At 32.1% G+C, this 26,725-nt stretch overlaps 1 protein-coding gene across 1 annotated transcript; it reads right to left on the bottom strand.

Annotated features, from left to right (window-relative positions):
* Window positions 1-23,797: 23,797 nt before the first annotated feature.
* On the bottom strand, window positions 23,798-24,590 carry LOC124896819. Its single transcript, XM_047408660.1, has 2 exons — window positions 24,321-24,590; window positions 23,798-24,190 (listed from the first exon to the last, which is right to left on the bottom strand). The coding sequence occupies exons 1-2, from the start codon at window positions 24,588-24,590 to the stop codon at window positions 23,798-23,800; spliced, it is 663 nt and encodes a 220-aa protein (XP_047264616.1).
* Window positions 24,591-26,725: the final 2,135 nt, after the last annotated feature.

Consider the following 26,725-nt stretch of genomic DNA (forward strand, 5'->3'; position numbering starts at 1 on the left):
GTATAAAAGAATTTATGGAAAGCACTACAAGCCCTTTTCAGAAAATAACAAGTATGCAAAGAGTAAATGTAACAACAGGAAATTTACCACGATATAGGGTATTTAGAATAAACTTGAAGAACAAATAGAGCAAGACATAAAACCAAGAAAAAGAAGAATGCCAATAGAAGAACCCATTAGATTACAAGAAGGTGGTAATAAAGGAAAATTTTTAAATCTACCAGCCCATGACCCTCAAGCATGGAATCATGTAATAGATATATGGAAGAATGTAGTAGTAGCGGACTACATATAACACATACAGGGTAATCAAGAACCAGATGTAGAAGTCATGTATAGATATTTAAAAACCTTTCTAGGAGAAAGTACTAAAGCACTATGAGAAGCATATAAGACAATATTCCCAGAAGATTTCCAGGTATTAGTAGAAATGGGAGCAAATCCATTCAATTTTGTAAATAAAGTACATACTCTACTAACGGGAAAAGATCCCAATAGTGGATTAGTAATATTACAGCAAAGAGCGTTAATAAATTTAGAACAACTAAGTATTAATAATTGGTCAAAAATTAAATATTTTCTAAATGACTATTTTTATTACTGCACAATTAGCAAAAACTCGTTGGATCAGACGCCAGGACAAAGATTATTTAATAAATTACCAGGAGCGTTAGGAAGAGAAATAGAAGATAAATGGTCCAAAAGACAAGAAGTAGTACAAAATCCAAATGACAAATGATCAATAGGACAAAGAATACAACACGTAATGGAAATATTACAAGAAAAATGTACAAATATACAAAAACAAAAATAATTTAAAAAAAGTGATACGGATTTTTGTAGAAACATATATACTACTCAACATTATGATCAAGATTATAGGAAGCAAAAATATTTTTTTAAAAAAAAACTTATAGAAAAGATTATCGCCCTAAGAAGAAATATTACTTAAGCATATCAAAAGTGAAGAAGCCATACCTAGATAAAAACAAACATGTAAGAAAGTATAATACAAGCAGAACCTATAAAAATAAATTAGAATGTTTTACTTGCAGAAGTATAGAACATCTAGCGAATGCTTGCCCAAAAAGAAACAATAGTAGATCTAGGAATGTACAATCAATAGAAGATTTAAATAAAAATTTGATAAATGTAAATGAATATATGCTAGAAAGCGAAAGTATATACTCTATCAGGAGTATGGACGTGTTCAAAGAAGAAAAGGACAAAGATGATTCCTCAGATTCCGAAGAAGACGAATTTATAAATGAAATAGGATTAGAAAAGATAAACTTAGACTACCATGATTAAGTCAATTTAATAGAAAAATATGAACATGAATTTGAAAAAGGTAAAGGACTAGACAGTAATCAGTGTTTTTCCTGTAAATGGTTTCCAAGTAAAAACAAAAAGGTAAAATGTAGGAGATGTTATAGGTAAGGACGCATAGCATGCATAGAAAAAATCTCAGAAATCCTAGAAATTAATAGATCAACAAATAATACAAATAATGTTTATAAAGAAGAACTAATAGTTAGAACATCAGATGATAGAATATTAGAATTACAAGAAAAAATAAAAAGGTTAGAGATAAGAGTATATAACCTCAAAAAACATAAAGAAGTAATTAAAGAAGATTTATTGGAAGTAGAACTGTTAAATAGATCTCTCAAAACTGATAAAGGCAAACAGAAAAAATCAATGAATATATCATTTGAAGGAATAGTATGCAATGAAGAAAAGAACATTAGTACAGTCAAACACTTCAAAAAAAACCGTGTTTAGCAACGGATTTCTAGTAATAAGCTCATTTTCATCGCTAATTAACGACGGAATTGTAACAAAATAGAAATTTTGTTGCTAAATAAATAAAATTAAAATTAATAGCCTAATTAGTAATGGATTAGTGACAGAATATTAAATGCGTTGCTATATTTTGGCGGTAAATATTGGCGCCTTTATTTTGGTGACAAAATTAGCGACATAAATGGGGGGAATTTTTTTTTGACATAGTGGAGACGAAAATAGCAACGGAAGTTTTGTCACTAGAAGTATTTTACCATTCTTAGAAAATATATTAGGTATATTTTTAATAAACAACTAGCAATGCATTTATAATCCGTTGCCCAACCAACTAATAGTATATTTTTAATAAATAAGGAGCAATAGATTTTTATCAGTTGCTAAATCCATTATCCGACCAAATAAATATTAGGTTTAAGTCTTTTATTTCACTTTGTTCTCAACGTTGTATCATCTGCCTCTCTCCAAAAAACGGTCTCCTTTCCCTTTTCTCTCCCTTTTCTCTCAATTGAGAAAAGGGAATCACTCAATATCAGTCGACAAGTATGTCAATCGGTGAATTTTGAATCAAAATTAGAGGTAAGATTCTATATCTCATAATTTTAGTTGTTCTCCTCTTTTAATTTCTTAATTTCTATGTTAGAAGTTACTTGTATATGATAGGTTTAGGGTTTTTTAAGCTCTTTCACTTAGGGTTGTTTGATTATTGCGTTAAAAGCCTTGATAAATAATTATTTACTCAAAATGGAAACGGTTTTTTTCTCAAAATTTATGTTTGTGGGGTTTTTGATATTTCCTGTTGCATCTTTATTAATCTAAAATTTGTTCAACAAATTTTCTATTTGTGTGGTTGAATTTTCAGTATTTTGCGTACACTGATTATGTTAGGATTTTTGATTTTTTTTCTCAGAAGTTCTATTTGTGGTTTGTTTGAGCTCTTTCACTTTGGTTTGTTAGTGGGATATTATGCTGATAGGCTTTTATAATATGGAAGAATTTTTGGGGTGAAAGCGCTAAAAATGAAATTGGTACTGATTTCTATACAATTAAAGCAAGAAATTAAAAGATTGGCTCTGCTCCAGGGGCATGTGCACAGTTATGTAGTTTTTAAAAGGGAAGTTTAAAGACTAGCTTTTTTGTTTTTTAGTGTTTGTGACATTGCTTCAAATTTAGTAACCAATGTTTAGTAAAACACCGAAGTGCATTTTAGCCAGGTATGTTGCTCCATCATTTCTGTATATATGTAAGAGTTGCCCGAATATAAGTCAAATTTAATAGTTTTGCTGGTGTCCTCGCTATTCTTTGTTTCTAAGTTGATGATACTCCCTCCATTTCGGTTTTACTTATCACTTTTGCATGGCACACTCATTACGAAAACGATAATTGGTATAGTTATTTTACCATATTACTCATATTAATAGATATTTAGCAATCGGTATTGAAAAATAATTTAAGGAACAACTAATTAATGCTAAGTGTAAAACATGGAAACAAAATTTCGGCTTTACTTGATTTGTCACAAAAGACAAGTAAAAATAGAAATCAAATTAGGAAAATAGTGACAAGTAAAAGCGAACGGACGGAGTAGCATTTTTTATTGTGCCAAGTAATTAAGGAATCTTGTGGATACATAAGTAAATTGATGTTATGGTAAAGTCCCAATTGTTTTCTTTAAGGATTCATATGTATACTGTTTTGGAGACACTATTTTTGTCCCAAGTTTTTTGTCGTGATCTAATTTTTACTGGGAAGAGTTGATATAGCACTTGTTTTGGTTGACGATTATGTAGTGAAAAAACTACGTTTCTCCATCATCTTGTTTGCCACACAATGGCATCCAATTTTTAGGGTTATGTCGTGAACCTTGATCCTACTGCCTTGACCCTGCCATTTGGTGAATCGATATTGGAGACACTGTTCAATACAAGGAAGTTATGAAGCAATTAAATCTTAGGCCAAATGAAGGAATTATTACTTCACTAAACTTGTTTGCCCCAAAGTTTGATGAGGTAAATTTTGATGTGATCTGTTTTTTATTTTACTGAATAGGCTGTGAGACGATGTTTCCTATCTTTCTTGTGTAAGTGCATAGATATCCCTTAAACTTTGCATAAATTGTCTGTTAGATACTTCGGTTTTGCTAGTGGTCGTATAGAGACTTCAAGTAGGGTGGAATGTATCGCGTGAATCTAGAAGTCTCACATGGCATACAACTTTATCACTCAATTTTAAGCACTTAAAAGGATTAAAATGAGCTGACATAGAATTTCTTCCCACACTTCTTTTTTACTCTCTTTAATTTTTATCAAGTTGTGTAAAGGGGTGATAAGAAAATCAAGTTAGGGTGTTCATTTATTTAGTTGTGTAAAGGGATGCTAAGAAAATCAAGCTACGGTCGTTTTCTTTGATAACCAAATTGCTACTGATTTCATAGAGAGGATATGCATGATTATATTTCTTGACTAAGTACATCAAAACTTATTATGCTCATTTTTATGGTCTTGTCCACTTTGCAGATGAGAGACTTAGGTGATGCAAGGATCATCACTAGAATGTAAGTCCCATAATCTTATGCAATTTCAGAATTTTGCTTGTTTACTATTCGTCTAAGATTTTACCTGGAGGATATATGAAAGGATTGATATATGTTAACATTTCAGAGGATGCACGAAATTGTGAAGTAATAGGTCGAAATACCCTAGCCCATGTTTTCTATTCAGGATGTAAAATGTTGATCAGGTGAAAATTTGTAAGATACTAATATTAAAGATCATTTGATATTCATGATAACAAGACGATTTTGTTGCTCTTTTTACTCCAGCCCACTGGCATAGGTCGACAGATTCGTTCCACGAGGCTTCAACTCCTGATGAGTCTTCGGTTATTTAGGATAGTGATCTTTAGCACATTGTATTAGACGTTAGCAAAAAGAAAGTAAAACTCTTCATATATTCAATGTCTAGATTACAGGTTAAACTTGTTGATCCTGCAGTAAAAGGCACAGCTAATGTTCCAAAGGTATTCTCTGAGAAAATATTAAGAGAGTTGTGTTTGTATCTTCTGTTGCTACTTCTGTCTTGAACCCCAACTGGCCGAAGTCCAAATCGATGGATGAGACTTATTGGTCTGACAGAAAATTCTGCAAAGCAACAACTATAGAGTTTGTGAATTTGACTTTTGTGTAAATTTAAGATTATTATTCATGTTTGTTGCATACGATACGTAATATTGGTATAGTAATATATGATCTGTATATTGATTACTTAATTACTTGAGCAGTGTGCTGTCTGATTGAGTTAGTGCTTATAATATAAATTCAGATTTGATTCTTAAGTGATTATTTTGCTAGAGAAGCTCCCTATCTGAATGCGTTTTGTGGTTCCAAATGCATGCAGAACTGGTACTGTTAGCTAAGAAAGAAACTTGGTCATATGCAAAGTAAAGGGAAAAAGAAATGGTAAATGTGCTCCCAACACTTGTTATAGGGTCGATGTTGCAGAAGACAACAAATGCAAGTAATTTAGTTCTCATTAAGCTGCTGAAAGGTACCAAGAAACCATAGTTATACTTCATTATTTTAGTGTTTCTGCATCATTTTTTCTTCTTCTACATTTCTTGCATGAGTTGCTTTGGGAATAATTAGAATTCACTTTTCCACACAAGCTTCTTAATTATTTTCTCCTTGCAAGCATGAGCATACATTTAGCATGCAGATTGTCATTTCACTTTTGTTCCTTCCAAAAAAATTGACACAAGATGATATTGTATCAGTTTCTTGAACTGAGTATTAGATTGGTGGATATTAAGCTGATCTGTGTTAGCTAGATTGTTTATAGTCAAAATAACACTTTTCTCCTGATGTTTTATTCAATTTCATAACGTTCTTTCTTGTAAAAATACCAAGCAAAAATCCTTTATGGTGGTAACTACAAATTCAATCAAAGTCCTAATAAGAGTTACTTCTCTGCAGATAGCTTTTACTTTTGTTGTTTATCCATTATTAATTCTTGCTTATATGGGACAATCTTCATATCTTTCCAAGCATCACATTATTGAAAGTGATTAACACATAGGCTTCTATGTATCAGTACCTGGTACATTTGCATGTTCACACACATGGTCATTAAGGAAAATCTTTCTATGATGAATATTCTCGAATCGTCCATGTTAGACTAAATCTTAATGTAGTAGTTTACTTAATTCTTATTTTTTAGTTTAAAGTAGTTTTTGGTATCTAATTATTTTTAAGTACAATCTGTTATAATTTCACTTCATCTATTACAGGAAAGATATGAAGAAATATTATGAGAAAAACATTTTTAGAATCTGATATTGATTAAATTGAAGCATATTACCAAGCTGTGGGGGGGGGGGGGGACGAAGACTATTTGGTCTTGGATATGAAGCAAAAGGCTACTACTTTGGACGATCTTGAATCCTTAGTTGATGATTGCAATCTTGATCAGTTGTGATACTTTTGACGATCAGTGCATTGGTTTTTGATGGTCTATTTTGTTGAAAATGTTTTAAAATTGTGCAACAACAATATGCACTTGATGGATGTGGGTTATTTTAAGAATAGTTTGTAGATGTTTGGACATAATTGTGTTTAGATTGGTGTTGTGATACTATGGATGTTTTGGACATAATTGTGTTTAGATTTTGCTATCTTTGGTATTATGGATGATGTGGGTTCTTTTAAGGATAGTTGGTAGATGTTTGCAATGGATTGAGGAAAATAATCTTTTGTCACAAAAAATTGGGGACAAAATATAAAAAATTTTAGCAATGGACTAGCAATGAAATATTTGGTCACGAAATAATCAAAATAATGAAATACAATATGAAATTAGTAACGGCATTTATAAATATAATAACGAATTTATTCATTGCTACAAATGGCAACGGATATAGGTCGTCTCTATGACGTTGCAAAACTAGCAACGGATTTTATTTTTTTCGTTGCTAAATGGTTAGCAACATGCAAAATAGCAACAACACATATTTCGTCGTTGATCCGTTTCTACATTGATATAGCGATGGATATATGTTGATTAGCAACGTTTTTGGTCTATTGCTAAATGCGGTTTTTTTTGTAGTAAAAATTTTAACAAGACTAAAAATTCAAGATTATGAGTTCGAGACATTAGCTATAGTAGATTCAGGATGAACAAAACGCATTTTAAATAGTAGAATTTTTCCATCAAAATTAATTTAAAAATTATCTAAACCCCAAAAATCCATGCAAATGGACGAAACTCATAACATATATACAAATTATATACCAAAGACAAAAGTAAGCTTTATTAACACTTGTGAAAAATTCTATTAGCCTTCATATACACTCACTGGAATACTAGTTAGAGATTTAAACATAAAGGCAAACTTTGTGTTAGGATTAGATTTTATGATGCAGAATAATGGAGGATGTTGTGCTACTAAAAATTGGGTGATTTTAACAAGCAATATTATGCACACACAACCTATAAAAACTAAATACCGTTTCCTTAAGAATACATCACAAGAAGAAACCAAAATCAGATAAAACTAGAAAAATCACTAGAATGTTATAAGGAAAAAAATTGTACATGTTGTGATAAGGTAACAATGTATGAAGAGTTATAAGATTTATTAACAATAGAAGAAATAGAAAAGGATTACACTTTAATAGAAATAGATACGGAATTATACAATTTTAAGAAAGGTATACAACAAATAGGAGTAATAAAGGATAAAAAAGACCTAGATAAAATAATACAAAATACTAGATAAACTAGAAATAATTGGAGAAAAACCCTTGCACCATTGGGACTCCAATCAAATTACCTGCAAATTAGAAATAATCAATCCTGAATATATTATAAAAACAGCATCTATAGAAGCTACAAACAAAGGCCTTAAAGATTTTGAAATACAAATAAAAGAATTATTAAAATTAGGGATAGTTAGAAGATCCAAATCAAGACATAGATTAGAAGCCTTCATAGTAAGAAATCATAGTTAAATAGTACGAGGAAAAGCTAGAATAGTAATAAATTACAAATAGTAATGATAATACTGTAATGGATGGGTATAAGTTACCAGAGAAAACAGAATTAATAAACAGAATACAAGGAAGAAAATATTTAGTAAGTTTGACTGTAAATCCGGGTATTGGTAAATCAAAATGCATGAAGATAGTATAGAATGAACAGCTTTCACATGTCCAGAAGGTTATTTTGAGTGGCTGGTTATGCCGTTCGGATTAAAGACAGCTCCTCCAATTTTTCAAAGGAAAATGGATAGTACTTTTGGAGATTATAAAAATTTTGTAATTGTTTATGTAGATGACATTCTAGTTTTAGTAATAACATGCGGGAACAGTTAGGACATTTACATCAAGTCTTTAAACTATTTGAAGACAATGGAATAATAATAAGTAGAAAAAAAAATGGAATTATGTAAAAGCAGTATTAATTTCTTAGGAGTAGTCATTGGAGATGGAAGAATAAAATTACAACCACATATAGCTAAAAAGGTATTAGAACTGCCGGACAGATTAGATAAAACTAAGGATTTACAAAAAAATTTAGGATTATTAAATTATGATAGATCTTTTATTAAAGATTTAGGAAAGGTAGCAGGACCGTTATATTTGAAAACAGGATCAACAAGCCAAAATACTTTTAATATTGAAGGCATAAAATTGGTCCAACAACTTAAGTGCATGATTCAAGATATACCAGATTTAACACTACCATTAGAAATGAATTATCTCATAGACGAGACAGATGGAAGTCTCTGCGGATGGGGAGCAATATTAAAAACAAAACCTAATAAATATAGGGAAAAAAAGACAAAAAGATTTGTTCTTATTCAAGTGGAAAATATAAAGAAAAAAGCAATCTAAATAGTATAGACGCAGAAACCTTAGCAGTAATCTATGGTTTAAATAGTTTTAAGCTATATATATCAAATAAACCTGAAATATTAGTAAGAACAGACTGCGAAGCCATAGTAAAATTCTATCAAAAAATAAAAGAAAAGAATAGTAGTAAAAGGACTTCAATCTATAACATTGTACCGGAACCCATTAAAGGAAAGGATAATAACTTAGCAGATCAACTTAGTAGACTAATAAAAGAAAACAACTAACGGGTTTTGTTTCAGTATGTATACAGGAGAAGGAAAAGGTAAGGCTGAAGCCTCATCTTCCCAAGACTACTTAAGGAAGCTAATGAGCAACACGCACTATAGACCCCTTATAATGTTGGAACATCCGAAGTTAGAAAGGATGATTTTCGGGCCTCACAATCTCATCAGTCATGAACCATCCAATCTGACTTTCAAACTTAGACCAGATGTGTGAGTGGATAAACAACAGATCTTCTTGATAGACAACCTATAGATTTCTTACAATAAGACATCTAAAGACAATGGCTATTTCATTTCAGTTCTAAATGCCTTAAGTTATTATTTTACTGAGAAAAACAACACTAACAGATTTAAATTTGATGTTGTTCTTAGGGGAAAAACACAGGGAGTATTTAGGATATGGATAGAAGTGATGGACTCTGTAAAAGACTAAACAAATCCTCTCTATAAAGGCCTCAACAATCTCACAGAAGCATTATATTATGCCCGAGGAAATCTAGGGCCAATTATTATATTACTCCAGCTCTAAGACTAGCTATGAAAAAATTCCCCCAATATAGTATTAAAAAGGACACAGACAAAATCATTTTTTGTGAACATTGTTCTTCCATTACTGAAGCCTTTAAAAGACTAAATCACACGAATGAGATTTTAAGACAAGATAATGAAAACCTTATAAATGAAAAGGGACATATGTTAGAACATATAGGTATTTTACAAGACCGTATCAAGATTCTTTATTTTGAATTATCACAGTAGACTCAACAATCTTATGAGACTAAAATAATCCCAAAAGGTTCTCCATCTTCTTCAAAAAATGTATAAGAAGGGTGTGTATTCTCCAATGAATGTAGAAAGACCTACTGTATCGGGTAATAATATAGCTAGTCCATTTCAAATGGTAACTGGTAAAGACACATCAAATCCGTTAATGAGTGTACATTCTCTAGTGAATGTAGAAAGACCTACTGTATCGGGTAATGATACAGCTAGTCCAGTTCAAATCGTAACTGGTAAAGACACATCAAATTCGTTAATGGCTGACACTTTGCCAAAATGTTTAGGGAGAATTCTCCCAGCTAGTTTTAAGACAACCAGTACCCAGACACTAGAAGAAAAAACATCAGCAAGAACCCAAGACAAAAAAAATATTTCTACTTATGAAGAAAGAAAAGTAGCAAAAGGAATATAGAACAAATAATAGAAGACTCTATCAAGAAACTATAGCAGAATAGCCAAGAGAAATAACAATGGAAAATCCAAAGCCAGAGCCAAGATATAGGATTTTTTCAAGAGAAGAGACAAGACCCAGAACTGAAGCAATACTAGGCCTATCAAATGAAGACAGTGACAAAAATGATCCTACAATGGAAGATGATTATAACTCAACCATGGATCAATTTGCTCAAGACCCAAATGTAAACGATGACTTAGGAATGAGTTTCGATACAGAAGCGTTACACAACCTGAAAATGTAAGCAGTGACAATACAAATAGAAAGACAAAATCGAAGACGCAAGCAATGACGTAAAATATAAGAGGCTGATATTAAGTAAAGGACAAACGGACGGATGTGAATAAAAGAAACATAACCATGTGATGATGCGGCCCACAAAGTTTACCCGGCATAAAAAGTTTCTAAAATACATTTGAAGTCCGCCAGATGCCTATAAATATCCTCGTCATCAAAATTAAGGGGACAAAGTGAAGAAAGCAATCAGAGCTCAATCCCAAGAATAGAAAAAATATTAGAGTGAGAATTTCTTAATTTTTCCAAGAAAAAAAATGAGTAAGTGTGTGCAAAATAGTTCTAAGTTTTCTCTCACCATAGCAAAGAAGTTTTTCCGGGACTCCCGAAAAGGAAAACCTCTCTTCAACTTAAGACATGTGAGTAGTTTGTTAGCATTATATATTTCTCCCTATTATATAAATTATGCTTGTTTCTATCAAGTTCATATGTTTCTTGCAGTTGTTTTTTGTTAATATTATAGGTTTGATGGCTGTGCGAACTACCGCTAGCCTTTAAACTCTATAAAACTGGTACAGTTCTTATAGAATACCACTAGTATAGAGTTATTCTCTCAGCGTTTTAGCAGTAATGATGGATTAATCTATAAATTTCTAAAATTTGAAAAAAGTCCAGAGTGCTATTTGAAAGGACTATTGTGTTGTTACGGGGTGTGATTAAAGAAGATATTGCTAAAATACCAAAAATTGAAGGGAAAGAGATGAACATGGTATAAAAAAAAGTATATTTTTGGAGAAAACATACTATGATTTGATAACCTCACATCATTAAGAACGAAGGAGGGAGTACTGAGTAGGATTTTACATCATATATTTGTTAAAACGTGTTCTAATATCTGTTGTTTACTCATAATTTTATTAACATCCTCTATCTTATCTATCTCATATATTATATCTTATATATATCATCTATCTCATATATTAACCGCACGTTCCTTGCACTTGTAACATTAGAATATTTAAAATTAGACGGTTTTATCTATTGCGAAGATTTTTAATAAAATGCAAAAAAGTTCAATTCACTTCTCGAAGATCCTTCACAGTTTAATATAATAATGTTAACATAACATATATTTTATGGTAAGCATATATATGTATGTATATATATATATATATATATATATATATATATATATTAATTATCAGGAAGAGTTTCAAGTGGTTAATGGATCGTCACTTTGTGTATGTCATGCAGTACCTTTTTTCCTTATTGCTAGAATATAAGAGAGTCACATCGATTTGAACCATATTTGGTCTGATATATTATTTTTTTTATTTTTTCTATATTTAAAATCTTTTTTTATTTTTAAAAATAAATCTTTGATTACTTACATAAAACTTTTAATCCCAAAAATAATGTAATGCACGTTTTTAAAAAAAATATTATAATTGAAACTAAACACGGTGTAATAACATATGAACAATTTGAATCCTAATGAAAAATTACTTCATTGCATAGAATATATATCCCAGAATATATATGAAATTTATTATGTCCTAAATTTTAGGTACATAATTCTAATAAGGAAAGGTTTAATGTCTAAATCTTAATAATTTTCTAGTTTTAAAATTTTTTTAAAATAGTAAAAAGACGATTTTGTCTATTATAGAGTCTTTTAATGAAGGAAAAAAAGTTCAAACAACACTTCTAAGGCCCTTCACACTTTAAATATTATATATATATATATGTGTGTGTGTGTGTGTGTGTGTGTATATATGTATATTAAAACCAAAACTCAAAAGAAAAAGTACAAGCAAGGGGGCTATGCATTTTCTTACTAATCCTATTGAGACGTAAAAAGAACTCTTGCATAAAAAAGTAAGAAAAATTAAGAACTAAATATTCTATGATCATCACGGATTTAATAACCAACTCAATGATGATATTACAAATAACAATACTTAAGTTGTGAAAGCCTAAAATAAGCAACAATGTGGAGTCAGATCCATGTTTCTTTAAAAATTGGAAATCTTAAAGAAGATGTAGCCCAAAAAAGATTCTACTCTTTACCTTGTCTTCTTCCTTCAACAACTCCAAAATATCTTGACACTTCATTAGTTCTTCTTGGATCTACTGAATCTTGTTTATGTAGTTGAACCTTGTTTCCTTCTGTTTTACTACCCTCATTGTTAATTGTCTTTAAAAACCTCTTCAGACACTTTACCATCCCAACTATGTTTCTTTCATGAGTCTTCTTTGTCTTGAATCCTTTTCTTTGTTGCCTAGTGAAAGATCTCCATCCTTAGCTACTTTAGCAAAGCATTTATCCAATACTTAATCCTCATCTTCGTTATTAAATATTTCAACACCTAAATCACCATCAAAATCTTCCATTTAATCTTTTACTAAAGATCTTAACTCACGTCTCTTGGCATGGAACCCTTTAATAGGATTATCCATAGCATTCAAAGGTGCACTTATTTGAGCCACAAGTTGTCCAACGGCTAAAAATTGAAGAATCGTGGCATAACTTAGCCCAAATACTGAGGCTGATGGACTAAACTTGCTAAATATTGGAGGGGATGAGAATTGTCTCTCCTCCTCCGCCATGGCTACCCAATTCTTTATATTTGTATTACTTTTTCGATCACTCTTCACTTCAACCATGTTGTTTGAATGCGTTAGAGTTAAGGCCACTACCTCATCCATATTTTGTTCATTCCCCTTGAACAATAATTTTCCAAAGTAATCACATTGCACACCAAATGACTCTATATACGGTGAAGGTATCTCAAATGCCAAAGCATCCAATATGGCTATCAACGACTTCAAGGTGGGGAAGGGACAAATCAAGCTTGCAACTTGTTGTAGCATTAGCATATTTGTCAATTCTGGAAGTGCAATTTGACATTTAGGACTGCCTAATTAGATTGGTGATTATCTTTATCTAAAAGAGCCTCAAATATGTTAGGATCCACAACATCTTTTGTTGCAAAGCATGTTCCTTTACCATATTAAGTTCTTTACTAATTTGAGAACTAACAAATTATTTGTGTGAGAACTATCCGACCCTCACCTCCAACATCATCTCTACTGTTGTTCAACTCCATATCCTACTTAAAAACCATAAAACTCGTTGTCCCGACACTTATAGCCACATCACTTGGCAGATTTTGAAGGACGTCCTTTTCAGTCTGTAAGCTTTTAGCTAAGTTTTTGTACACCCTAGCCAAGCTTGACCTACTGGAATATCCTCCATGTAGCTTTATTTTGTTGTTTCTTCTTATTATTTAGATAATTACGTGCTTTTACTTGTAATTTCTCAATCAAAGCTCCCTCAATATCCATTTAGCATTATTTTCTTTTTGAAGCACTATTTTTTTGTCAATTAATAATTAGCACTTCTTTTCATCATGACCATGGTGCTTACAATTGGTGCAATGTTAAGGTAGATTATCATAGACCACCCCCTGAAACTCTTTAATAATTATGCCCGTAATTTTGTCCACATTTTGAAATTAAATACAATTCAGATGTGTGATACACCGTATTATACTTCGCTTAGTTCAGCTCCTAGTTGCATGCATAAGAGTCTTAAAGCCTGAAAATTTCACTAAGTGTTGGGGACTTAGTCTTATTTTTGGCTTCATAACTTCGAAAATTTTTAAATTGGTATTTCCAACCCAGAGACGCAGGTTTTTGAGTTAATTCATGTTCAGGGATGTAAGGAGCATATCTCAAGGATGTTTCAGATTTTTCAGATGAGGATTGGGTCGTTTTTGAATTTTGATTCCAGCAGCTCACCACGATAGTATCGTGTCGCGGTTCATATAATGATAGACCCCTTATCGCATCGCAATGACCCATTAAACCATATTCCAGTTACAAGTTTAATCTCCTGAGGGGAAGTTATGTCTTTTCCCATCGAATCAATTCATAAAAATATAAATTAACTCATTAGTTAGGGTATTATTTGCCCATCTACCCCAGTTTCCTCTCAAAGCAAACCCTACTCTTTTCCCAAGATCATTAAATTCCATTCCTTCCTCTTTAAGGAAACCAAGAATTCAAGCTTTCAAAATCTAAGAACCTTCAAGAAAGATTCAAGTTTGGTACTCTTCTTTCAAACATAAGGGTTTAAGGTATGTGTGATGTTCATCCATTGGCCCTTTTAACCCATAGATTCCAAGAATTCATTTTTATGTTATAAATGATGAATTTTACATGTTTATAATGAATTATTTCCATCAAGCTCTTATGAATTTTGATTTATGTATTGTGTTTACAAGTGTTTTGATAGAATGAGCCTTTACACGTTTAAATGATATTTTTATGTTAAATCTCTAACTCATGGTTTTAGTATTGTAATTTATGTTATTATCACATGATTTACCCAGCCCCATGCTTAAGTTCATGACTCTCATGTGTTTGATGAAATGCCTAAGAGTTGGATTTTGAACAATGATTCCCTACTATGGTTTCAAAGCTTTTTTGTGTCTGTATTATAATTTTCATACAGTGTTGTAAGGTTAGGAACACCTGATACTATTTCATATATACCATAAGCATTACTATTTAGTCAGCTATCAAGATCAATTGTTTGTTCAGTTATGCTTAGTTCAGTACAATAATCAGTGTTAGTTCAGTTGAGAGGAGGATTCAGCACCGAACAAATCCAGGGATGGGGCCATTCCTACCAGATTAGGGTTTGACCTTTAGTAGCAATCCCTGAGTTACAGAACTACGTAGACAGTGTAGGTTTGAGATGTCTTCCTACCATCTTAGGGTTGACACATATCTCATAAGATTTCTACCAGTATATGGTTACTCTTTAGTCCTTTGTGACACCAGTTTAGTGGATCCACACAGCCATTATTAGTACCCATGGTACGGTACTGATACCCTTCCAACTGGGGTTACAGGTTGGACCCCACTTAGCTCAAATTGGGACATTTCAATTAGATGATACCTCTCACAGTCTTAGTTTGGTATTCAGTACAAAATTTAGTTTAGGTTTTCTTGACTAAGGCATACAGATTATCATTTATTCAATTATCAAATTTTCGTATTTCAGCTTATAGATTATCTCAAAAATAATATATGCTTAGTCATGAATTATCAGATTTTACAGCTCTTGTGTATTTTGCTTAATTATTTCAATCAAGCATACTCAGTTATTTCATGTTATTCGGTTAGTCATTATCTCATGCACAGTTGATCTATGCATTTCATCCTAACCTCATCTCATATATCAGTACATTTAAAGTACTGACTGCATTCTTTTCTTCGCGCTATGATTTCTTAAATCATAGGTTTGGACATACAGTTTCCTGACTGCGCTTAGACTGTTCAGCTTATCAAAACCAGCAGTCATGGTGAGTCCTCATCTATCAAGGACATGATTGTTTCATTTAAGTTTATCTCAATAGTTTAGTATTTCCATTTAGTTAGAGTTAGTTGAGAGTTTGTCCCATCAACTCCACAGTCAATCAGTTAGAAGCTTTTCATACGTTCAGACAGTTAGTCGATTTATCAGTTGTTTTATCAGACTTTTTAGTATGTCTTCATACATTTCAGATCTATGATTTAATCATGTTTCAGTATTTAAAACCTTATGGCATTATCATTTATTTTTCTGCATATGTTATTTATTATCAGTTTACTCTGTGCTCACAGTAGGTTCCAGCTCATGGGTTAGCTTGTGGTCACTTGTGACTGTAAGCACCGTTTTCGCGACTAGGGGGTAGCCTTGGGTCGTGACAGGATATTTGTCTATTAAGTCAAGGATGACTCGTATCCTAGTCGTGCTCAGTCTTGATCTTAATTATGTGGCCTAATCCACAACAATAGATTTTTCAACTGATGAAGCAATGAAAAGCAAAGACCTCTTAGCAAAAAAATCCATCGACAAATTTGGAAATGAAATACATACTGCTGCACGTGAAGTGTCCTCCTTAGGATTGAATCCAAATAGTCTACAAAAAAAATCATAATCTCATGATTTTTGTTGCTATGCATGAAATAATTCACACCTCTTGATAATATAACCACAAAATCATCATATTGATCCATACGAATAAGAAGTTGCCTTTGAGAAAGCAATCCAACAAAACAATGTCCTTTAATGTCAAAAAACTTAGGAAAAATAGATCTTGAAATTAACAAATTTTGGTGATCCAATTGGTAATTTAACTACTACGGCAAGATGTAGTCTCTCCTCCTTGGCAAAAGCTTCGTCATCCAATATAAATTTTAATGTTGGAATTCCATGAACAACTTCAATAGGTATTAAACTACTATGTGAAAGATTAATGGTTGATTGTATTTGATTCAGCTTATCAACATAATTAGAGTTTGTCTTGGTGTTTGTAGTATTTTTGTAAGGTTTTGGAGAAGCGCTTACGCAGCCAAAGGTTGGGGAGAGACGGTGGCAGCCTTAGTTTACCATGGTCTCCTAGAGAGAGAGGAAGAGATTAGGCTAGGGCTTTTTCCTGGTCTTATTTGTCCCTTAACCGAAGCTCCCTCAATTTCCTTGCAATTTTCTGCCTTGAATAGTATATTCTTTTTCTTTGAACTGAGATATTGTAGCTTTTGCATGTGCCAAAGGTTAGAAATACACTATAATGCCAAAGTGACATGGTATGAGCTTTTTTTGAGCTGCGTACTTTAGGGACTTATGAAATTACCATTTACTTTTTTCATGCATTTAATTACATAGTATAGATAAAAAGTGTTCTTAATTATCTTTTATGGTTAATGTTTAAACTAATTACCTGACATAGTTAAAAGTTAGTTAAAGAACAATTATTTAAGTGGGCCCTCATATACAAATATGACAGCTTGTATAACATGCAATTAATCTCTCTTATCTAATTAGCTTAAGTTTTAACTGACTTATTAATTAAATACTCAATTTTATTTTTTTATTTAATTTTAAAAATATTTCAGGATATGTATTTATCTGTACATATCTTTTTCCATTTACTTGATTTTACTCTCTTCACACCTCTCTTTCTTAAATTTTCCACCATCTTCTTCAATCTCTTTTCTTGAAAAATAGAAACTATTGGTAGATTTTATTATATCAACTCTTAAATAGTACTTATATTTTATGATTTGCCCAAAGATTTTTACATAAAAAATGTTTCTCTTTCAATTCATTCGGAAAAAGGTTTCAACGTGTATAATATATATTCTCTTACTATTAGTTACACACTAGTATTTATACCATGTCAATTTTTTGATGTATATATGTATACAAATAACCGCCATATACAATTAGAAATTTGTCATGTGTTGGCATATACATATAAATACACATATAAAATATACATATAAGTTGTATAATCAGTTTTTTATTTGTATAAAATATGTTGGTTCATATTTACATATTATATATAGGTATACAGCTACCTTGTGTTTGTGTGTAACCCAAAGGTACTTTATAGAAATTATACTTAGTCATAAAGTGAATTTGTTTTTATATCAGGGCGTTTGTATTTTTGTATTTATTTTGATATATTTCTTTCACATACATTTTTAACTTGTATATATTTATACATTTGAGTTTGTATATTTATACATATAAGCTGCATTTATATCCATTTTATACATTTGAATTTGTATCAATTTGTATTTATCTTGAACGTATGAGTTCTAAGTGTATGTATTTGTATTTGGATGTTAAACTCAACACTAATTTTCATTTACATCAATTCTACACTATTTCTATTCATAGTTAATTTTTGTGGATAAATACATTGAATGTACATTGAAATTATATTTCAAATTCTAATATCATACGAAGAAATCAGAGGAATTTTAGTTTGAATTCTATTTTGTATTTCAAAAATTAAAGGGTGAATCTCAAAAATAGACCCAAATTGGGGTGGCTTTCAAATTTTAGCCTCAATTAAAAAAACTTCGTTAAAATAGCCTTACCTATTAACTAATATTTTTTGGACGAAATTGCCCATGATAAATGAAGTAAATTATATAAATGATCCTCATAATAGATAACAACTTCATATTTATATCTTTCAACTTTTTTTTTCTCTTTTAAATTTTACTTTGATTTTTATTTTTTATTTTCTCTTTTTATTTTTAATTTTTCTCAACCGCTACTTTTTTTTCTTTTTCCTCTCAACTTCTTTTTATTATTTATTTCATATTATTTTAATTTTTTATTTTTTCTTTCCTTTTTTTATTATTCTTTTTAGTTTTTCTCAACCCTTACTTTTTTTCCTTTACACCTCTCAACGTCTACTTTTATGAAAAAAATTATATTTTTCTTTGATTTTTATTTTTCTTTTTAAATTTTTCTCAACCTTTATTTTTATTTAATCTTTTTTATATTTATCAACCTTTATTTTTTTCCTATTCTCTCTCAATTTCTACATTTTTTTGTTTTTATTTTTATAATATTTTTCTTCATTTTCTTCTTTTTTCATAATTTTTATTATTTTTGTTCTTTTCTTCAATTTCTTCCATTCAAGTTACATCTCGTGAACAAGAGTTGAAACTATCACATTATAAAGGTAAGACTTATGACTTTTGAACAACAAGCTACGTTTCATGGGCAAGAGTTGACACTACTACATTGTAGAGGCAAGACTTATGACTTTCAAACAACAAGTTATGTTTCATGGGCGAGAGTTGATACTAGCACATTGTATTTTAATTTATGAGATATTTTATAACTCTTACCATAGAGGAAACACTTAGCTCAGGTACTTTCAAACAACAAATTATACCCCACGGGAAAGAGTTGACTCTACCACGTTATGTTTTCATTTATGAGATGTTCTACAATTATTGCCTTAGAGGCAAGACTTAGCTCAAGGACTTTCAAACAACAAATTATTCCCCACGGGCAAGAGTTGACTCTACCACGTTATATTTTCATTTATGAGATGTTCTACAATTATTGCCTTAGAGGCAAGACTTAGCTCAAGAACTTTCAAACAACAAATTATGCCCCACGGGCAAGAGTTGACTCTACTACGTTATGTTTTCATTTATAAGATGTTCTACAACTATTGTCTGAGAGGTAAGACTTAGCTCAAGGACTTTTAAACTAAAAATTATGCCCTACGGGCAAAAGTTAACTCTACCACGTTATGTTTTCATTTATGAGATGTTCCACAACTATTGCCTTATAGGCAAGACTTAGCTCAAGGACTTTCAAATAATAAATTATGCCTCACGGGCAAGAGTTGACACTACCACGTTATGTCTTTATTTATGAGATGTTCTACAACTCTTGCCTTAGAGACACGACTTATCTCAAGAATTTTCAAAGAACTTCCTAGCAACAATTCATTCCCTTAAATTTATTTTGATGTCATGAAAAGAAGATCCCTTTGTAGATTATCCAATTTTTTCTTTATTAGCAAAATATACTAGAAGTTGAGAAAAAAGAAAAAAAGATCAAACAAAATAGAGAAAAAAAAAAAAAAAAAATGAAAAAAAAAAAAAAAAAAAAAAAAAAAACAAAAAAAAAAAAGAAAAAAGAGATCAAACAAAATAGAGAAATAAAAAAAATATTGAGAATAAAGAGGCAAGAAAAAAATAAAGATTAAGAAAAAAGAGAAGAAATAAAAAAATTGAGAAAAATAAAAATGAGAGGAAAAAAAATAAAATTTGAGAAAAATAAGGAAAAAAAAGAGAACTGATAAAAATAAAAAATAAAGGTTGAGACAAATGAATTTAAAAAGGAAAAAAATGAAGAAATAGATAATGTTTGATAAAAAGGAAAAAAGAGGAAAAAAATAAAGTTTGAGACAAATGAATTAAAACATGAAAATAAAATTAAAGAAAAAAAAGTAAAAAGTAAAAATAATAAAAAAAATATAATAATAAAATTAAAAGAAAAAATAAAAAAGTGAAAATAATAAAAAATAAAATTTGAGAGACAAATGAGTATGAAAGTTTAAAAATATATTTGAGGTATAGAGGGGTAAAATAATACTTGTACTATACTTAAACGGTAAGAAAGATTATTCTTTAAAGTCATTTCTTATTGGGGTCAACTATCTAAAACCACTCATATTTGGGTCTATGACATGTAATTTCCTGAAAATTAAAAGGAAAGCTATAACAGACTATATGGAAAGACAGAAATAAAAGATTTGAAAAAAAAAATATGTTGGAAAGAATAAAGGAGGTGAATCACTTCCCTATTCTTTTTTATCTCTAAACATAAATGAAATAGTAATAAAATCTTTAAGTTAATATTTGTATACTAGAGTCCTAAATTATTTAATGACTAACTGAAAATCTATGAAACATAATTATTAAAATTTAGACAAGAAGTTAGTTAAGAGGGGTATAAGTTGGTTATATGTGAAATTTTTCCAAAAAAAAAAAAAAGACCATTTAACAGAATCATTCAACACACTATAGTTTATGAGTTATGACTATTTATGTTAAAGAAGAAAACTAATTGAATTAGATTATACGTTTACTTTATTGATCAATTACTTAAAATTTTCATCATCGTTATCTTTTAAATTGCATATAATTAGTTTGTCAAGAATGAAACGAGTGCTCAGAATATCACACGATAAAAAAGGAATCTACTCCTCAAAAACTTTTTAAAAAAAAATATTAGTAATAGGAGCTCCAACAAAATTTCCTGTCATCTTTCTCCGGATAAACAAATACTTGATATTTTATTTTAGATTCAAAAATTGAAATCATTTTATCAATACGATTTAAAATTTATGAGATTATTTACTACTATATTATGATATATAACTTATGTTAAAGTAAAAGTTTAAAATCATTTAATTAACGCAGCCTAAAAATAAATTTATGAACAAAATATTAGGCTCGTGCTATGCACGGGTTTTTCGTCACTAGTTTTATAAGATAAATATCAATGGGTTTTACATCAGTTACTCTTACCGTGTTAATTAGAATACATTAAATAGGTAGTTTTTCTTTTTTCTTCTCTCTTTTTGTCAAAAAGAAAAAAATATTAATTTTGTGATTATAAAAAGTGGTGAACTTTTGAGTCTTAGGAGCGGCTCAACAAATTTGATGGTCAAAAGTCAAATCTTAATAAAGTATTTCAAGTATACAACAATAACAACAACAAACTCAGTATATTCCCACACAGTGGGGTCTGGGGAGGGTAGAATGTATGCAGTCCATACTACTACCTCCGAATGAGTAGAGTGGCTATTTTCGATAGACCCCCGGCTCAAGACAAAGGACCGTAGACCAAAACAAGAACAACATGATAAAGTAACAAAGAAGCAACATTCACAAAAATGAAGTATAATCAACAAACCAAGGATCCCCCTCCCCCAAAACTAGAACCACCCACCAAGCTATTCTTAACCCTCCTATCTACAGACTACCACTCGACCACACACCTTAGCGCTCAAGCTTAATTCTTTTCCTCCAAACCTTCCTATCAAGGGTCATGTCCTCAGTAAGCTGTAACTGCTCCATGTCACGTCTAATGACTCCTCTCCAGTACATCTCTACCCCTACCCCTCTTAAAACCCTCCAAGGCCAGCCTCTCGCACCTCCGAACTGGGGCATCCATGCCCCTCCTCATCATGTGGCCAAACTATTTCAACCGCACTTCCCACAACTTATCCTCCACCGAAGCCACTTCCACCTTCTCCCAAATAATCTCATTCCTGACCCTGTCAGCCTCGTAAATCCACATATCCAACGCAACATTCTCATTTCTGCCGCCTTCAACTTTTGGACGTGAGAATTCTTAACAGGCCAACACTCCGCTCCATATAACATGGGCGGCCGGACTGCAACTCTATAGAATTTACCTTTAAGCTTGAGAGGCACTTTCTTATCACATAAAATTCCCGAGGCGAGCCTCCATTTCAACCACCCTACCCCAATACGGTGGGAGATATCCTCATCAATCTCTCCATTCCCCTGGATCATAGACCTAAGATACTTTAAAATATCCCTCTTACAAACCGCCTGTGACTCCAACTTCACTACCACCTCGTCCTCCTGCCTCGAGTCAATAAACTTGCACTCCAAGTACTCCGTTTTGGTCCTACTCAACCTGAATCCTTTAGATTCTAGAGTCTGTCTCCAAACCTTCAGCTTATCATTAATACCTCGGCGAGACTCATCAATCAAAACTACATCATCCGCAAAAAGCATACACCAAGGTACCTCCTCTTGTATATTCCACGTCAATACATCCATCACCAAAGCGAATAAAAATGGACTAAGCGTTGATCCCTGGTGCAACTCTGTCAAGATCGAAAAATATTTGGAGTCCCCTCCCACCATCCTTACCCGATTTTTTGCCCCTTCATAAATGTCTTTAATCAAACGAATATATGCCACTGGGATCCCTTTCACCTCTAAAAATTTCCAATGAACCTCCCTAGGGACCTTGTTATACGCCTTTTTTAAGTCAATAAACACCATGTGCAGGTCCCTCTTTCTCTCTCTATACTGCTCTACCAACCTCTGTACTAGGTGACTTGCATCAGTCGTCGAGCGACTAGGCATAAAACCAAATTGATTATCTGAAATAGGCGTTATCTTTCTCAACCTCCGCTCCACCACCCTCTCCCAAATCTTCATCATATGACTCAACAATTTAATACCACGGTAGTTGTTGCAACTCTGAATGTCACCTTTGTTCTTATATAAAGGAATCATCATGCTCCATCTCTGCGCCTCGGGCATTTTTGCAGTCTTAAAAATGCTATTAAACAAATGTGTTAGCCACCTCAATCCTTTACCACTAGCAAACTTCCAAAAATTCACTGAAATCTCATCGAGCCCCATCGCCCTACCCCATCGTATCTTACGAATAGACTCACAAGTCTCCTCCACCTTAAAACGCCGACAGTAGCCGAAATCGCGAGATTTCTTAGTACGCTCCAACTCCCCTAACACAATACCCCTGTTCTCCACATCGTTCAAGAGCTTATAAAAATACGACTGGTATTTTTTCTTAATTAGAACGTCCTCCACCAGAACTTTGTCATCTTCCCCCTTAATGCACTTCACTTAGTCCAAATCCCGATCCTTATGCTCCCTAGTTTGGGCAAGCCTATACAACCTCTTTTCCTCGCCTCTCTCCTCTAATCCCGAATACAGTCTCTCAAAAGCTGCTATCTTAGCAGTCGTAACTGCTAACTTAGCCTCTTTCTTAGCTAACATGTACTACTCTTTGCTCACCTGCTTCTCCTCTTCATCCTTACTCTCAACCAACTTAACGTAAGCCGCCTTCTTCGTCTCCACCTTCTTCTGAATTTCTTCATTCCACCACCAATCCCCCCGATGCCGATCAGACCAGCACTTCGAGACACCTAGAACCTCTCTAGCAGTTTTCTTAATGCACCTCGCAGCCCTATCCCACATACTATCTACGTCCCTCTGACACTCTCACGCCACCATCCCTTCCAACTTCACCTCCATCTCTAAAGCACTGACCAGAGTCAGGCCACCCCACCTAACTCTAGGTCGACCCTCCCCACTCATCCTCTTCTTGACCATCTTTATAACCAAATTCATCACCAGGAGTCTATGTTGGGTCGCAAGATTCTCATTTGGAAAGACCTTATAATCCTTACACAGAGCTCTATCCCCCTTCCTAAGCAGCAAAAAGTCAATTTGAGTCTTGGTTATCCTACTACGAAAAGTAACCAGATGCTCCTCTTTCTTCGAAAAGTTCGAATTCACTACCACCAACCCAAAGGCCCTCTCAAAAGTCCAAAAGAGCAGATCCCTCTTCATTCCTATCCTTAAAACCAAAGCCTCCATGCACATCATCGTACCCTATCGGCAAATTCTCGATGTGCCCATTGAAATTCCCTTTTATGAAAATCTTCTCCAAACTAGGCACGCCTCAAATCACCTCATCCAAAACCTCCCAAAATCTCCTCTTCTCCTACTCTTCCAGACCCACCTGAGGCGCATAAGCACTACAGACATGCACCGTAAACCCCTCAATGACCAAATTAATAGTCATTACTCTATCACTAACCCTATTAACCTCCACTACCTGCCCCTTAAGCTCTTCGTCCATTAAGATACCTACTTCATTCCTGTGCCTCTCACTACTTGAGTACCACAACTTATACTCATCCACATCTCTAGCCCTAGAACCTACCCATTTAGTCTCCTGGACACACACAATATTGATCTTTCTATTCCTAAGAATCTTAACTAGCTCCATCGACTTACCCTAAAAGGTCCCTATGTTCCATGAACCTACCCTCAACTTATCATCTCTCGACTCTCCTCTCCTAAAACCCCAGCCTCTGCGTCTCAACTTCAACCCAACACTTGGACCCGACCCCACTCCCAGGCCCCCCAGGACATGACCCTAGTTCACCATTTACCACCCCAGCCACTACACAACAGATGTAACCGAAAGGTTCAAAAACAACAAAATAGTAAAAACACCCTCAAAGCACACAGTAAATCCAAATTTTAAGAACGAAAAGTATTTCAAGTATAGTTAATAAAATTAGTTTTGTTTATGCATCACATGTATATCTCGTGTATCACACCTGCAACTTGCGCAGCATACGTGCATCTCATTCGACATACTTGAATCTTATGTATATTTCGTGGGTCACACATGCATTCAGTTGTCAATTAGTAAAAAATATTTTAGAATCACATAGATATTTCATTAAGTGTGTTCATGAGTATACTACCATTGTTAATTATCCTCAAGCTTAATTTAATATTTTTAGAGAAAAAATTCAAAACAGCCAATTTAATTTTAGTACTATTGAAAATGGGCCCTCAAAAGTTATTTTATTTTTTTCCCAAAAATTTCACTTCAAATTTAACAATACTAGAGCTTTTTAAAAAAATAATAATAAATATAGAACAAATTTCAAAAAAAATGGTACCCCAAGCCATTACTTTAGGGACTTTATATATATATATATATATATATATGTTTGTAGTGTGTATACATTAAATATTATAATCATTGTGTATCATGTGTATAATCAATGTGTATATATTATACGTTGGTTATACACTAATTTATACATTTATTATACACATAAATTTTCTAGAATTTCTGTAGAAGATGTGATATATATTTTGTCCTTTTTCAAATAAATATGTTGGAGATAATGAAAAAATAATAGTGGAAGAAATTTTAAAAGTTAGATTTTCTCAGAGATAAAGATCCCTGATTATAGGCTACAACCTTTGAGATTTTTTATTCTTTCCATTTCTTATTATATAATTAGAATAATTTATGGCTAAATATTGTAAACTAAGTAATGAGTTTGGCTATTTATGTTTTTATCCCATATTAGGCTGCAGCCATGTAGAACAACAAAATGTCTGTTGCTTTTCTTGTCTAAGGATTTATATTTTCGTCCAAGAAAATCTACCCATTCAGTCGTATATTAATTATTAATTAATTAAGAGCTAGATAATTTTGATATATTTTAAATAAAAAATCAAAGGTGTGCGATGTTTTTTAATATTTCAGAATATTTTTTATAATTGCTAAAACAATAAGAAAAAGTTAACTAAACTACGAGGAAAAGCAACAGGATTGTTTACCAAAAAAAAAAAAAAAACCAACAGGATTGCAATAATTCATTTTTACTTTTACTTGACTCTTTATAGAGATGGCTATAAATATACGGAACCAAGTAATTTTCGGTTCTTCCATGTCATATTCCTATGTATAGGTTGTTATCTCTTTATATTTTCTCAGACTATTTCATGGCTAGTTTTAAAATTCGAATTATATCCAATATTCACCTACATCTCAGTAACATATGTCACAAATATCGTTTGAATAGGTCGAACTCTTTTGTAGGTGAAATATGTGTAACTTTGTAGGTTAAATGACTATAATTAAGTAACTTTTGCATTATAATGTAAAGTTAAGTGATTTTCTGAGTGAACTATTTAAAGTAAAGTGACTTTCTAAGTGAACTATTTGAGTGGTTTTGTGTGTCACGAGACAAACTTAAATAGCTTTTTGATATAAAAACTAATACTCCAGTAGCCATGAGTAATTTTTCTACAAGCTTTCAGAGCTCCTTCTCTTTAGACTCACAACCCAGATTTTAGGGATTGTGGGTGCCCAGGAGGTTCGAAGTTTTATGATTTCCTTGGATACGATGTAGTTTTGATGATTGACAAACTGACAAAGTGATATGAAACATGTCAGTCAAGCTGCTTCACAGACGCACTGTCTCATGTAGCTGAAACTTGTAGCAAAATCATCGATGATTAAAGACAAGGGTGGAAGAAATCAAGAACTAGATGAGTGGTTAATTCTGATAAACTCAAAAAAATAAGCATGTGCTAATTTGAAGAAGTTGA

Source organism: Capsicum annuum, chromosome 3 (assembly GCF_002878395.1).
Source record: "Capsicum annuum cultivar UCD-10X-F1 chromosome 3, UCD10Xv1.1, whole genome shotgun sequence".
NCBI classification, from domain to species: domain Eukaryota; kingdom Viridiplantae; phylum Streptophyta; class Magnoliopsida; order Solanales; family Solanaceae; genus Capsicum; species Capsicum annuum.